Source organism: Panicum hallii, chromosome 4, assembly GCF_002211085.1.
Source record: "Panicum hallii strain FIL2 chromosome 4, PHallii_v3.1, whole genome shotgun sequence".
In the NCBI taxonomy this organism is placed as follows: Eukaryota; Viridiplantae; Streptophyta; class Magnoliopsida; order Poales; family Poaceae; genus Panicum; species Panicum hallii.
The window spans coordinates 46349473-46364133 of NC_038045.1; the positions used below are offsets into that span (position 1 = coordinate 46349473).

The 14661-nt window shown below is 53.5% G+C and overlaps 1 protein-coding gene across 1 annotated transcript; it reads right to left on the minus strand.

Annotated features, from left to right (window-relative positions):
• Window positions 1-1141: 1141 nt before the first annotated feature.
• Window positions 1142-4114, minus strand: LOC112889631 (protein RICE SALT SENSITIVE 3-like). Its single transcript, XM_025956361.1, has 7 exons — window positions 3392-4114; window positions 3185-3238; window positions 2805-3023; window positions 2592-2697; window positions 2428-2469; window positions 2117-2173; window positions 1142-1900 (listed from the first exon to the last, which is right to left on the minus strand). Exons 1-7 carry the CDS (start codon window positions 3526-3528, stop codon window positions 1325-1327), a joined length of 1191 nt encoding a protein of 396 aa, XP_025812146.1. The 5' UTR covers window positions 3529-4114; the 3' UTR covers window positions 1142-1324.
• Between the last annotated feature and the right edge of the window lie 10547 nt (window positions 4115-14661).

Below are 14661 nucleotides of genomic sequence, written 5' to 3' on the forward strand. Positions count from 1 at the left end.
TGAAACTCCCGCCGGGTTCTACAGTTTCAGCGCCGGCCCTGGCCAGTGCCCAGGCCGTCGACAAAGCCGCGCGATCCGTTAATGGCAGGCGCCGGCGGGGCAGCGGAGAGCCACCACCACTGGGGCCAGGGTCTCAGCGGCCTGTGTCTTCCCGTGTCCTCTTCGCGCTGCTGGCGAGGCGAGCGAGATGGCTGTGCGCGCGACTGTTGCGCTGGGGCACGCGGGCTCGTCGGGCCGGCCGGACGTCGCGCCCGGCCGGCAATCTGCAGCGCTAGCTGCTAGGGCCGTTAGCAGTTAGCAGAGACGACGGGCCGGCCCCGCCTGCCGTGCCGGTCATCATCCCGATCGAGTTCCAGGCCGGCTCGCTACTGTGCCTGGCCCCGGCCGAGCCCGACGCCTTTCCCCAGCAGGGGCTCCTGTGCACGAGCCTCGAGATCGGCGACCGGCTCCCAGCACTGTGGAGAGCGCGAACAGCACAGGCGGCCGGCCCGCGGCCGTTCATCTCTCTCGCTCGCTCGTTTCGACCACATGTATCACGAGCGCCGGCGGGCGACCGACCAGTGCACTGTCGCGGCCGGCCTACTAGCTAGTGGTCTACGCATGCACGCACCGGCGCCTCGACCGCTCGCCCGGGCCGTTGCTGCCGGCCATGCACGCAGGGCTTGGCACGGCACTGGTCAGGATCATCGCGTCCAGGGCTCCAGGCCAGCTAAAAGCTCCAGATCGCTGTGCTCGATCGGACTGCGAAAGCAGGTCAAGGAATCGTTGGGCGCCGGGCGCATGATTGGGAAGGACGACGCACTCGGGGCGGGTCTCGGGGCCGGCCGGGCCCCCCCGGAGAGGAGCGGTCAAATGCCTGGTTGAAAGCGCATCGCGGAGGACGGAGGAGTGCGTACGCAGAGGTCCTGGAGGACGGGGCCACGCCATTGCCGTGTTCTCCATCAGGTGTCGCCTCGCGACACGCACGCGCGTCAGTGTCGCGCGAAGACGGCCGTTCGCAGCCCTACTACCTCGATTCGTAGACCGTATACGAAGAATCTGACCTAGTGGCCATTGGCCGGCTGGGTCGTCGATGGAATGGAATGGTGCCCTGAGCAGAAAGGTCGAGGAGAGGAAGAAGACAACGAGCAATGGCGAATGGTTGGGTCAACTGGTGGTATTAGCATATAGTGGTAATTAACGATTAATGACATGGTTGACTGATTTAGCACTAGACGAGGGAGAAGATTAGCACAACCATCACTCCATCGCCGTTGCCTACAGACAGACGCGAGCGAGCGCGCGGTTGAGAGGGGTGAGCCAGGGCCTAGCTCCGTAGCTCGAGCTAAAACCCCTCGCCGGGGTTACTACTGCTGCCCACGTTGACGAAGTAGGACGGCATCGGGGCGTTAACGGCGCCGGCGGCGGTGGCGGCGCTCGTGCTAGTGCTCTCGCCGCCGTTGGCGCCGTTGCTCGCCACATCCATGCCGTGGCACCGCGCGTAGTCGTCCGGCTCCTCCTCCTCCTCCTCCTTGTTGGCCGGCGGCGCCACGCCGGGCACGGGGCCGCCGGCCGGCGGCTGCGCCTGCGGGGCCGGCACGACGGAGGGCAGCTTGGAGAGCAGAGCCTCGAGGCTGCTCATCGACGGCATGATGTGCATGGACGCCGCGGCGGCCGCGGCCGGCCCGGCGGCGGCCACCGCGGCGCCGTAGGGGTCGTAGAGCTCCAGCGATGGGCCCGCGGGCGGCGGCATCAGGCCCGGCCACCCCGCGGAGGCGATGTCGACCGGTGGCGGCCCCACGCACCCGCCGCCCGGGAACACGCCGGCGGTCGACGGGTGCGGCAGCAGCACCCCCGGGATGCTCTCCAGGTACCCGAACTTGCGGCGCAGCATCACGACGTAGCTCAGGTCCTCCGCCACCTGCATGAACTCGCGCCCATCAAGCAACCGCCCAACCCACCACGCCGTAGTGTCAGCGTCGCATAGCCAGGAGCGTGCAACGCGGCGGCATGCATGGCACACACGGCACGATACAAACGCTTGCTGCTGCACATGCTGCCGCCTCGGTTCTTGCGAGGGAGAGAGATCGGGAGCGCGGAAGAAGAAAACGACCGGTGAGCGGTGGTGCGCGCCTACCTTTTTCATGGAGCCGAGCTGCACGACGCCCTCCCTGACAGCGATCAGCGCGATGGTCTGCAGCAAAGCAAGCGAAGCCAAGCGGTCAAGAATGAGCGAGAGGGGAAAGGGGAAAAGAAAAGCGCACGCAGGCCAAAAGGGCCATGCCATGGCAGCATCAGCTAGCTGGCCATGGCTTGGCGAGCTAGCTAGCCCGCCATGCAGCAGGGCAGCAGAGGTAGGCCGGCCGGCCGAGCTAGCTAGCTAGCTAGCTGCCGCCTCTGATCGAGAGGGGGGCGGATTGCGATCTGTCAAGGCCTGAAAGTGTGCACCTGGATTCCGGACTGGAACTGCGCCTCCCACGTCCTCGGATGCTGCAAAAAAAAAAAGAAACGCAGGGCATGGCTCGCAGATCAGATTGTTTGAAAAGTGATTTGCTTGCCAGACATTCAGGAATCATGGTTACTGATCAGTAATGGTTGTGCTTAGTGCTTACAGAGTCGGCAGGGTTGCTCCAGGAGGAGATGAGGTTGATCTCGTGCTCCTGGGGCTCCTTGAACACCCACTTGTGGCTGTGGTCTGCCGCCACTTTCCCTATCAGCCTGCAGCAGCGAGCCGCACCAAGAACAGGAGGGCCCCGGCCACCATCATTAGCACGGAGGATTAACCGGGTAACTGTGGACTAGTCAGCCATCAGGCGGCCACCTACCCTTCGCCGTAGTTGTAGATGTCATGGGACATCTTGAAGAAGAGCTCAGGCTGCAGGCCCTGCGGCTGCGGCTGCTGCTGGTGCGCCGCATCCTGCGCGGCAGCAGCTGCTGCCTCGCAGTCCCCGGCGTACGCAACCGCCACCCCTTCCTGGCCGCACGCGGCAGGGGCGGCCGCCGCCGCCGCGAAGTTGCAGAACCCGTCCTCCCACGCCAGGATCCTAGGCGAGACGCGCAAGGAAGAAAAGAACACACCGGGAGAGCGTTCACACGGAAGCCGAAAGGAAGCACGGAGACGGAGCCATGGAGAAGGAGGAGGAACAATAGGGATGAGCGGTTCGTGAGCGTGGAGAGCTAGCTAATAAAGCTAGCAAGGGCGTACCAGTTCCTCCTGTTGCCTCGGGTCCGGTCGTACGCCGCGCCAGGGAGATCCCATCTGGTCAGCGAAGCAGCCAGCAGTCAGCGAAGCAGGGAACGCCATGGAATGGACAGGCACGGCCAGTCGCGGCGAGAATGCGCGTTACCAGCCGGTACGGCAAGCAGGAGGAAGGAGGGCAAGAGGAGGGAGGAAGGCGGGACGAGAACGCACTTGGGGGGCGGGTAGTTCCGGGGCAGGATGCGCCAGAAGACGGCGTAGACCCACTGCGGCGAGTCGCCGGTGCAGAGGCTCCGCAGCGTGTGCTGCAGCAGGTGCGTCACCGCCACCGGGCTCAGCTGCTCCTCCATCGCCGTCGCTGCTAGCAGCTCGCCGGCGCGCCACGGCGATCGGTGCCGAGCTCGCCTGACGATCGCCCGCGATCTCGCCGCGCGCGGCCCGGCCGGTTGCTTCGCTCGCACGGCGCGGCTAGCTGCTGGCTCGGCTCTGAGCTCGCGAGCGGATGGAGCTGGAGCCTAGCCAAGAATATCGGAGGAGCGAGCGGCAGCGGCAGCTACGGACTAGCCTAAGCTGCTGCTGCTACTACTAGCTAGCCTTCTTCTCCCCTCCCCCGCTTGGCTCGCCTGCTTTGTGTGTATGGCTGTGACTTGTGAGGCCAGGCCACCACCGAATGGGGAAGCCACACCTGCCCAAAATTTATACTACTTCCCCCCTCTCCGACTCTCTCTCTCTCTCTCTCTCTCTCTCTTGACTGTGTCCTGGTTGCTACTAGTATCACACTACCAGTATTTTAAAGAGCTAATAATGACTCTCCTCTCTCCTCTCTCTCTCTCTCTCTAGAGCATGACCATGGGCCGCCGTGGTCCACGATTTCGCTCGCCGGCGCCAGTGTCAATCCCGGAAACGCTAGCGACACCCCTCCCCCCGGCCATTCGATCCCAACTGTCTCCTTCATCCCCGCACACAGACTCGGCTCCGGCACAGCGCGCGGACTGTTCTTCTTGGCCATCGCCATGGTACGGCCCCTGCTCCAGCAAACAAAATCCGCGTGAAGAACTTGGTGGAACGAGCCGACGGCAGGCAGCCTACGGCGGACGCTGAGCAGAGAAATTCCAAGCGAATCCGCGCTACGAAACGGGGAGATCTCAGTACACCGGGACGAGCGAGACGGCGCCCGGGCGGTAACCTGAGCGCCCAGGAACTCAAATGCTTCGATTAACTACGCTCCTGTTTCTGAGCTTCGTTCTGAATCCTCCGGGCAGCAGGGACCAGATTAGCAGCGGCGTTGGATCGCTCCAGATCCGCATTAACCCGGCTCCGATACGCGCTGATCAGTGCAAAGATTAGCAGTAGTCTCTTATTAATCTGCGATCTGTGGTGGGGGTACTGCTGGTACCAGGAACTGGGGAAGAATCAATGTAGGATAGGATACTAGGAGGAATAACTTTTCCCCGGCCGTGAACTTGACGTCTGCAAGCCAAAATCCATGCAGCTTGGCTCGTAGCCAGGCTCGGACAAGGAGGGGGGCGAGCGGTATGTGGAGGAGAAGGACCAGTCAGGCTCAGGCTCAGCGGGAGGCGGCCCCACCCTCAACTGTCATTTTCGCTCCATGGGCCAGAAGCATGGGGATCCAATTCTCATCGAAATCTATCCCAGATGGGCACAGCACAAACAAAAGCGATCTCTCATCTGAAATGAGACCCTGCGGTTTTGTTCCTGATGTGAATTGTAGGAAGTTCAGGGAGCGGTTTCTTGGGGTTGCAGTTGGAAGGATTCTTCCCACAGAAGAGAAGATGCGCTCTTGCTTGGAACCGGCCGGGGCCCCCTGTACCATGTCCCCTGAAGATTGCGTGATGACCAAAAGGGGGAGTGGTGCATGCTGTCAAGACACAAGCGAGCAGCTTTCTTTTTTCACACCCCTTTTACAGAGACCCTGACGCTGAGAGGAGAATACAGTACACCAGCGAAGGCCCCGGGCCCTTTTTGACAATTCGCACCTCACGGTTCGCAACACCGCTGAAAAGGTCCTCGCCTGCAACAGTGGATGATCTGATTGATCCCCATGAACAGGATGCAAGTCCCAAAGAAAAAGAGAGAGAGGGTTATGGCAGGTAACCATAGTTTACTGGCACTATCCTTTGCCAAAGATCCCCTTCACGCCTTGTTCATCCCCGAAAAAGCATGGCCAACTTTGGCCATGACAGGGACATCCATCTCGATGACTGATCGATCGATCCCTTGCCTCCTTTGCTTTGCTAGCATGTGTCAACGTATGCGTGTGTGAGAGCGATAGATGCGCAGGTAGGAAAAAAAAGAAAGAAAGAAAGAAAGAAAGGCAGTCGGCGTACGTGCTGGATGATCTAGAGAGAGGACACAGAAAGGTCTCCTTCGGTTTCAGGGGGGGCGAGTCGATGAAGTTTCACAGGAGTAGCAGCAGGTGGTGCACCTAACATGGAACGGCTCCGGCGCTGGGTAGGCAGCGAGCGCTGCGTTTTCCACATGCGTCGTGCACTGGCAGCAGGCGCCGTCTGATTCCGCGCGAGAGGGACTAGAGCTCGAAGTGGAAGAAGCTTGTTCTGGGGCAGTGGAGCACGGATGGCTTGGGCTAGAAATGTGGTGACTGGTGCCAAACAGTTCGCCACATGGACCTATTTTCCCTTGTGTTTTTTTCACTTTTTTTTTACTTGTATGCAAGCTCATTGTATTGTTCTCCTTTTACTTGTATGCTACAGAATAATGGACAGATTGGTGAAGAAAGCATCACCTCCAGATAAACTTGTTCGTAGAGTCCTGTATGTATGCCAAGACTGCCAGTTTGGGAGGACCCCAATCGGCTGAAACTGGGCTACAGGGGTTTGCCCCAGGACTGTCACAAACTTTAGGCCCCAGATCACAACTGGATGGCTGCGGCTTGGTACGGCAAGAACAGTCAGCATTCATTCTCCATGAGGAACTACATTACTCAGACTTCATCTTTTTTTTTTCTTTTAACCAGATGACCTAATTTTTCTTAGCTTTGGATTGAACAGTTCTCGCGATTATGGTCGATATCTTTTGCTCTGTCTCTACAGTGGCATGACTCTGAAATGAGAAAAAACGACACCCCAACTTGTTTTAGTCTAACATCACCTTAGAAAAAACATGGCGGCAACAATATAATAATGGTCTTTTCAGTCTGTCTATTCCTGGGTGTGTGGGGTTTTTTTAAAAAAAGATTATCAAAATCGGATAAGCACTTTTAATATCCCACTGTGCTTTCACGTGCTTTATCCTTATTGTCTCGGAAATATACGAGCATGGCAGCTAGAGCTAGAATTCTTTAAACATCTTTTTTTTAAGGAAAAAAATGCAATATCCTCTTGCAAATTAAAATGAGGGTTAAAAGGTACTCGATCCAAGAAGCCAAACAAGAGCCGAATTGTCTAGTGAATGCAGTTAGGGGATCAAAAACTTAAGTTTTGGGGGTTAAACGGTAACAAATTGAGATACGGGTAGGCTTTTGAACCCCCGGGTTTGCATGCCTGTTTTGGGTGCAATGTACATCTTTTTTTTCTTACAATGAGATGCCATGAAGATTGTTTTCAACACTGCAACTGTGCTGCTCTTTGTACTTCTGATTATTTACTTAGCATATCAGTTTCCTAGGACTCGCTTTCTTCTATAGTAGAACAGTTGAGTCAGCTGGTTGGTGCCATTGATGAGATATTGTTTTGTACGGAATACTTTAAAGAAACTAGCTGCTCCCCGCCACTAGCTATCCTAGATATTGTTTTAGAACACTTGATGAGATTAAGTGTGCATTTAATATTGTAATATTCTGACTTTAATAACCAATTTATACTTTATCCCTCTATTCTAAAATGTAGGTCGTCGTTTTAGTTTTGAGTTTTGACCAAGTTTTATATACAAAATATATTAGTATTTACGATATCAAATAAATACACTATCAAGACAAATTTATGGTGGATTTAATCAACTAATTTGACTTTCTAAGTGTTGATATATTTTCATATAAAGTTAGTTAAACATAAAGAAGTTAAACTTAGAATAAAACTAAAACAACCTAGATTTTGGAATGAAAGGCAGTTGTTTATTACGGTCTCTTTTACTATTTCATATAGATTCTGCCCTCTTAAATCTTCATGTACTTACTCTTATTTTTCTTTGCTATTCCAATAAATGCATTTTGTTTGGTTTGGGACGTTACAACTCCGTCGACTATGAGGTTTACACGACTACGCCTTTTGACTGTCACGTTAATAACACATCATGTTCCACAGGATGTATCCTCCTATACTATTTCACAACCATATGTAGATCAATACTTCATCAGCGTTCATGATCCTGACGGGCTATATTGCTCTTCCATCAAGCATCGCTGACTACATGATCCCAAACTCTAGAGCATGAGTTTTGTGAAATGGCGCGTGTATCCTTCCACACTAATGTTCCTTGTCTCCATCGTTATTGTTGTGTTCGTACGCATCACTGAGCTTCTATTTTTCATGGCAGTTATCCCAATTTCATAATGGTATTTTGGCGAAACCCATTTGTAGAATGACATTCCAGCGAAATCGACTTTTGACGGTGGCGAAATCGTAAATTTCTCTACTGATATTGATCATATTGGTCTACTAGCTTTCTCTCTTTTTTGTTATACACATCCTTTCTCTATGTGATATGTATGTAATTGGCTATATATGAGGCTGAGCTCATATTTTTATACGACATCACTAGGCTTTATGGCATCCTTAGCATCAACAACCTCCTACCCACCCGACATCAAACCCATCACCTTGTACTACCGCGAAGTGCGGGAATAGCATACGCATATGCTAGCAATCAAACAATACTTAAAATTAAATTATGGTGTATTCTTTTTTATCAGTGCTTGGACTTATTTTTGTTTAAAAATGGTAGAGGTGGAAATGAATAAGCTTTTATGTGTGTATTTTGGAATATTTTATAACAGCAGAAGTGGGTAATTTATAATTAGATATACTTAAAATTAAATTATGGTGTATTCTTTTTTATCAGTGCTTGGACTTATTTTTGTTTAAAAATGGTAGAGGTGGAAATGAATAAGCTTTTATGTGTGTATTTTGGAATATTTTATAACAGCAGAAGTGGGGTAATTTATAATTAGATATAGTCCTAGACGCCCCCCCCCCCACATAGATAGTAAGTCCCGGTCGTCGACCTCACCGTTGATTGGTATGGAGAAACATCGATCAGGCACCCACTTTGATGGATCAAGGGTCCGAGGTGCTATATGCATTTCCTGTGATATATATACTCCAAGTTGCAACCGTCAATATTCTTCCATTGCTTGATATGCATTTAGGTCTAGCTCCGGAACGTTGGATCCTGCAGCAGCATGCCCAGTGTTCTCGTTTTTTTTTTCTTTTGAAGAACTCGGTGTTCTCGGTTTGGTTGGCAGATTCGGGATGATGACTGCAGCTGCAATATGGTTTAGTGTTTCGGCGGGCTCCCTTCATCCGGAGCATTCAGCATTGCCTATACTAACAACCTACTAACAACTAACAAAGGTAACTGGGGAAGAAGACTATGGAAGAACCTTTGTAATTTCAGAGTGTAGCATGCCAACTTATTAATTTTTCCCTCTCCCTGGCAAAGGGAACCATACACTAGAACACGTACTTGAAAGGCACGTGAGCACCGAAAAGGCACTGCGATCCAGTCCACACACGCATCTGCGCGCGCCTCTGCTCTCGCTGGTCAAAAATGACCGGCAGCTGGATAGGCCATGCCGGAATCCAGGTCGCCAGCGCATGCGCCCCCTGCTCGCCGGGCATTTCCGCTGCCAGTTCCCCAGCAGATCGCCGTCAGCGAGAGAAAGGATCCCCAAAGGCGATCACGTGACACCAGCTAGTGCCCGTTGTGTCGCCTTTCCCATCGTCCCTGCCGCCGGGACCCTCTCCGCGCCGGCCAGCCAGCCCGTCCCTTTTGGTATGGCCGCCCTCCACGCCTCCGGCGGCTCTCAGCTCGCCCATACCCGCGCCGACGTGTCGACAATCGCTGCGCCAGATCGCGTTTTATCACGCAAAATCTTCTTCACCGATCACCGGTGCCCGGTGGTGACCGGCGGTGTGGGCGCTCTCCATGCCTCCATCACACAGCAGCGGCCGGCCAGTAACCTTTGCCGGCCGGGGCAGGGTTTGGGCACAGCCGGCGATCAGGGCAAACATTGGCTGAAACTACGGGTCTGCGCAGCTCGCTCTCCGGTAGAGCGCGAACAGGTCAGGCGTACGATCGATCGGGACGGCCGGGGTCAGGGAGCAGTGGCCTGTGGTACGAGCTCTCCGTCCCACTGTTCGCTCGCCAGAGGAAGAGACAAATCGAAACCTGGTGCCCATGGGGTCTAAGCATGGAAAGGGATCGCGAGCGTGGCTACGGGGTCGCCGTCGCCGTCGCCGTCGCTCGACCAGTAGCGGCGCCGTACCGTAGTAGTAGCCCATGCATGATTGGCGGCACGGCGTGGTAGGGCGCCTGTTCACGACACGAGATGCATGAACGCGCGCGCTAGTAGTCTTTATGAGAGAGAGAGGGAGGGAGAGGGAGAGGCTGGGGGTCCGGCCAAAGAATCGCGGATCATCCGACCATAGAATCGTGGATCGCCGCAAGTCACGATGATGAAGGGGAAAAAAAACATGTGCACCTCGACCATTTCGTGCTAGTACCGAAATGAGAAACAGAATTCGAGTCGACTAGTCGAGGAGAGCTTCATCCAAAACGGCAACACTTATGTTTCATTTGCGCAAGTTGAGAGACCAAGTTCCATGTTCGTCATGCAGAGTCATCTGTATCATGCAGACCAAATTCACCGTACATACACGCAAACAAAGCAGCTAATACACACATCGCACTCAGCACCACGTTCTGCAATTAGTCGTGAGAGAAGAGGCTGGCAGGCACCGTGCTCCTGTTTACCATTTTACCAACACGAGCACATCTGGTGACTGAAAAGCCTGGGGGAAAGCTGAAAGGCACCCACAGGCATCGGCCACGGCATGCGCTTTCCCCATTTAACTGAACCACGCGTACTGCGGCTGCCAGTCCCTCCCGGGGGTCGCAAATCCTCGCGAGCTGAAGGCCCCGCGCAGCTTTTCTCTGCTCTGCTCTGCTCCCCCTTCTCACTCACTAGTCGCCACCGCTAGCTTTGCTCACCATGCATGGCCGGCCAGGCCGGCTGCCCTCTGCTGCTGCTGCGCCGCTGAACAGTGGCTGTCAACAGATTCGCCTTTGGACTGTGACTGTCAAGCGCGATCTCGCCCGTTTCTACAGCGAGACGGCGACCGGTTTTGCTGCGGTTCTCACCACGCACCCTTGCATTTAAACAGCATGGTGCATGGGATGGGAGGTGGTGGATGGAGATGGAGATGAAAGGGAATGCATGCACATCCAGACTTTCAGAGAAAAGTTCAGCAGAAAGCTTAGTTTTTTTTACAGACCAAACCGTGACAAGGCTCCCTATGCAAAGCAGAGAGAGAGAGAAACCATGCATCTCGGTTCAGTTTCTGCACCTACCTCCTGGAGACCGCGCACTGTGTGTCACTAACTTCGTGCCCCTGCCTGAGGACACTGGACAAGACAACAGTAGCTCATAAGCATACGAGACGTATGAGCGATCGGGCGGCCGTATGCGAAGCCATTCGACATAAAGAAGCATGTGTACATGTACCCCTGGTAACAGTCCGCCTTTTGTTTTATACGGATCAGAGCACGACTGCTCCACGACTCCCTGATGAGCGTTGTTGCATGCGCACATATCTGACTTCCTGAGAACGACGAGATGTAAAGCCTTTCCCCTCATCTAACCGGATCAGCTTTAGCATCTGAAAAAAAAACTAAAGAAAGATCGATGAGATGGCAAGAGTCACAATCATGCTTAATGATTGTAACTGAACCATCAGCTTTAACCTAATGACGACTGTCTGAAACTCTAGAGTCTAGAGTTTTGAGGTAAGCTCTCTGAACTTGACGCTTTTGCGACATCAAACTCTGAACTTCAAAATTTTACTTCCGCATGGAACCATACACTTCATGATTGATGGATACACCACCATATATAACGTGACGCGCTAGTGCAACGCCAAGCTCGCTCTCGCCGCATCAATGCCGCCAACGACGCGGCGCCTGGTCCATCCTTACCGGATAATCTCCGAAGATCTCGAGCCCGGCCAGGCCCCCCCCCCCCCCCCCCCCCCGGCAGCAGGATCGACACCGCATCGCCAAGGAGAGGGACAAAGTCGCAGACGATAGATCGGGACACAGCTTGCATTGCACAAAAGACCTAACCTAACCACACTGTACCGCAGTCCAAGACCATGGCAGCAACGATCGAGTTGCTCAGATACCACTACTACACGATCATGGCCCATCACCAACGCGTTGCTGTTCGGGAACAGTTGTGGCGAATTGTTCTTGGGATGCTTTGCTTCCAGGTGTAAATGGACAGCTGAATGCCAACCACGAGCAGCATGAACACAGCCAGCAACACCAACAACAGCGCCGTACCGTACCCCCGGCGGCTGCTGTTCTTGGCGCGAACGTTAGTTATCCCAGGCAGACATGTCGTGGCATCCAACACCTAACGACGTAGGTCCGTCCCGGCTCAGTCTCTTGCAGGCGGATCATGGCGGCAAACAGGGCGAGCCGTTGTATCCTTGCTAGGGCTCACTGCAGCTGCACAGCGCGTGGTGTGGTACCTTTGGGGGTATGATTATCGGATCCCTATAATTATTGGCTGAACCCTTTGGTGTAACCCCACTTCATGATTAAAGCGGGAATTTCCGCGGTACGGTTTTGGATGAACCACATCGCGTCGTGTAATTGGATCCGCGGTGTACTTTGTGATTAGTGCAAAATAGATTCTTATGTTTCGGTATGTGAGCGCAGTTGTAAGCATGTCGTAGCGTAGCATGTTTCTGTGGTGCGGAGCAAGATCACCTGCGTGTTCGAGAAAACAAAAACAATTATATATGGTGCAGAACTAACAAGGCTGCTGTTCATTTGTTCAATATCTATGGCAATTTCCAAAGTTCCATTGCTGCCATGTCCAAAGAGAGAAAGGTTGGGTGTGGCGATCCACACGCCAGTGCAGAGCTACAACAGCAAGGCCGTGCGCAAGGGCATCAACTCAACTCACCTCAAAGCGCTCAGGGAGGGCATGACCACTGAACCGAGGGACCTGCCGCTGCGCTGGACGCCCACACCTACTACTGCCTAGCGACCACAGGTATGCAGTATGCTCCCGGCCCTGAGAAAATGATGGCCAGGGGGACACGAGTGTCACCTCACCAACTCAGATCCTGCTGCCGCTAGGCTTCTCTTCGCCTCCCTCGTCGTCTTTACAGAGGGGAATGCACATGGAAAAGTGAGCATTATTGGGGGGCATCAGGGCTAGCTGCTGGTTCCTTCTCGCCATGGGTGGTCTCTGACCGCCTAGCTGACTGATGGATTCCTCACCGAGCAGCAACGATGCCAGCATCAGGCCATGGGGTTTGGTTGGTCGCGGCCGCAGGGGACGAAAGAGATCTCTCCCTGCCATGGAAAACAACAGCCGTCAGGTCAGGGAAACACGCGAGGCCTCAGCTCGCTGGGCAATTATTTGAAGGGTGCTCGAGAAAGGGCTCGCCGGATAGGCCCTAGGTGTTCCTGCACAGTTTGGGAGGTGGCTACACCCACATGCGCTAGGGAAACCTAGCTAGGGCTGTACGCTCTTCCTGCTTTGTGCAAAAATGCATGTTTTGCTGTTGCACACAGCTGGCAATGGAAAATGCTGTAATCCGAACCTTATTCTTATGACAAAAAAAAAGCAGGCACTCCAGCTATTTCCGTGTTCTATGTTATCAAAAAGAAAACCATTTTTTGTGTCGAAGATGCGCTTTCAACTCAAGCGTCGATAATTGCCATTTTGCGCTGCAAAAATGGTATGCTAACAGAGACCTCATTGCGTCTTTCCTTATAATACTAAAGGACTGGTTCATCAAATTGACCGCATTGTGGATTTGTCTTGGACACCCAAAGAAAAGGAATGGTTCATCAGATTGGCCAACTCCAAAACCGTTGACACATTTATGGTTAGATGTTTTGTGTAATGTATGTTGCTTCAATAGTACTAGAATGTTCTCTACCCTGTTTCTTGGGGATATGAGCTTTGATTATTACAAGTGGCCAAGTGCAATGCTGTGAAATTTATCGGTGCCATAAGAAAACATCTTTCAGAAGATTTTGCAAGAAATAGATCAATGAGGCGACAAGTGTCCTCTCATAGAATTTTTAGGGAGCTCTTGAACATAGTTTCTAAATAAAATAAAGAGTGCAGCATCAGAAGAGAAAACTAAGAGCAACTCCAACAGTCTCTTATCCCAGATGGGATCGGTAAAAAAAGAGAAAGATCGGTAAAATCATTATCCAACAGGCTTGGCGGCGTCTTCCCCTCACCATCGGGCTTGGCATCCAGTCCCCCTCGCTCGTCAAAGATCGTGAGCCAGTCCGCCTCGCCATCTCGCTCGGCGCGCGCCTCTCCCGCCCTCCCGCGCCGAGTCCCCCACCAGAGGAGCCGTGCGCCGGTGAATCGCTGCCTCTCTCGCCATTGCCATCCCTGAACAGAGCTCGCCATCCCTTTTCAATTCTTCCTGGCTCGCCCACCAAAACTCGATTCCTCGCAACCACAGCTAGCCCACGAGGACCTCCACCGAATCCCACCACCGGCTGGCCATGGGCGCCACTGGAGAGGACGCGTGATGGAGCTCCCTCGCCGCCAGCCATGGCGCCGCCCTAGCAGCACGGTGAGCCCCCATCCAACTCTTAAAACGGGGCCAACCAATACCCAAAATGGGTTCCCCTCGACGATTAGATCATGGTGCTTCCGCTAACTCGCAGCACGTTTGGCAAGGAACGCGCTTCGCCGCTAGTGCGCCGCCGCGACCATGCCGACAGCCTACACCGTCGTGTTCTACCTCATCTCCGTGTTCTACCTCATCTCCGGCGAGCTTCGGCCATCCTCTGTCCGCGCCAAGTGCGTCACCACGTGTGCCTTAACTTGCTGAACACCGTGGTATGCCCCTTGATCGCCGGCAATCCTCGTAGTTTGGGACCGCTGCCCGAGAAAACGAACCGACGTGGAGGGATTTGAATATGGAGAGTCTGATTTGGCTAGTTTGTTGGACCGTAGCCAAATATAGAGAAAGAATTTTGGCTAAATGGATAGCTAAATAGGAATATAGAGAGTGAGATTTGGCTAGGCTTTTCGAGATGCTCTAATTGCCGGAAGCATGTGTAGTAAAAAAAATCTTATTGAAGGGCATGTGTATGCGATATGAATCTAGATAGCAGATTAGCAATGATGGGTACAACTGACTTCCTCATATGTATTCATTCTCTAGTGTTAGAGCAACTCCAACTCCGAGAGAATAGCTATCCTCCTAGCTAAATTTGGAGTTTTTTTCCAACCCTGT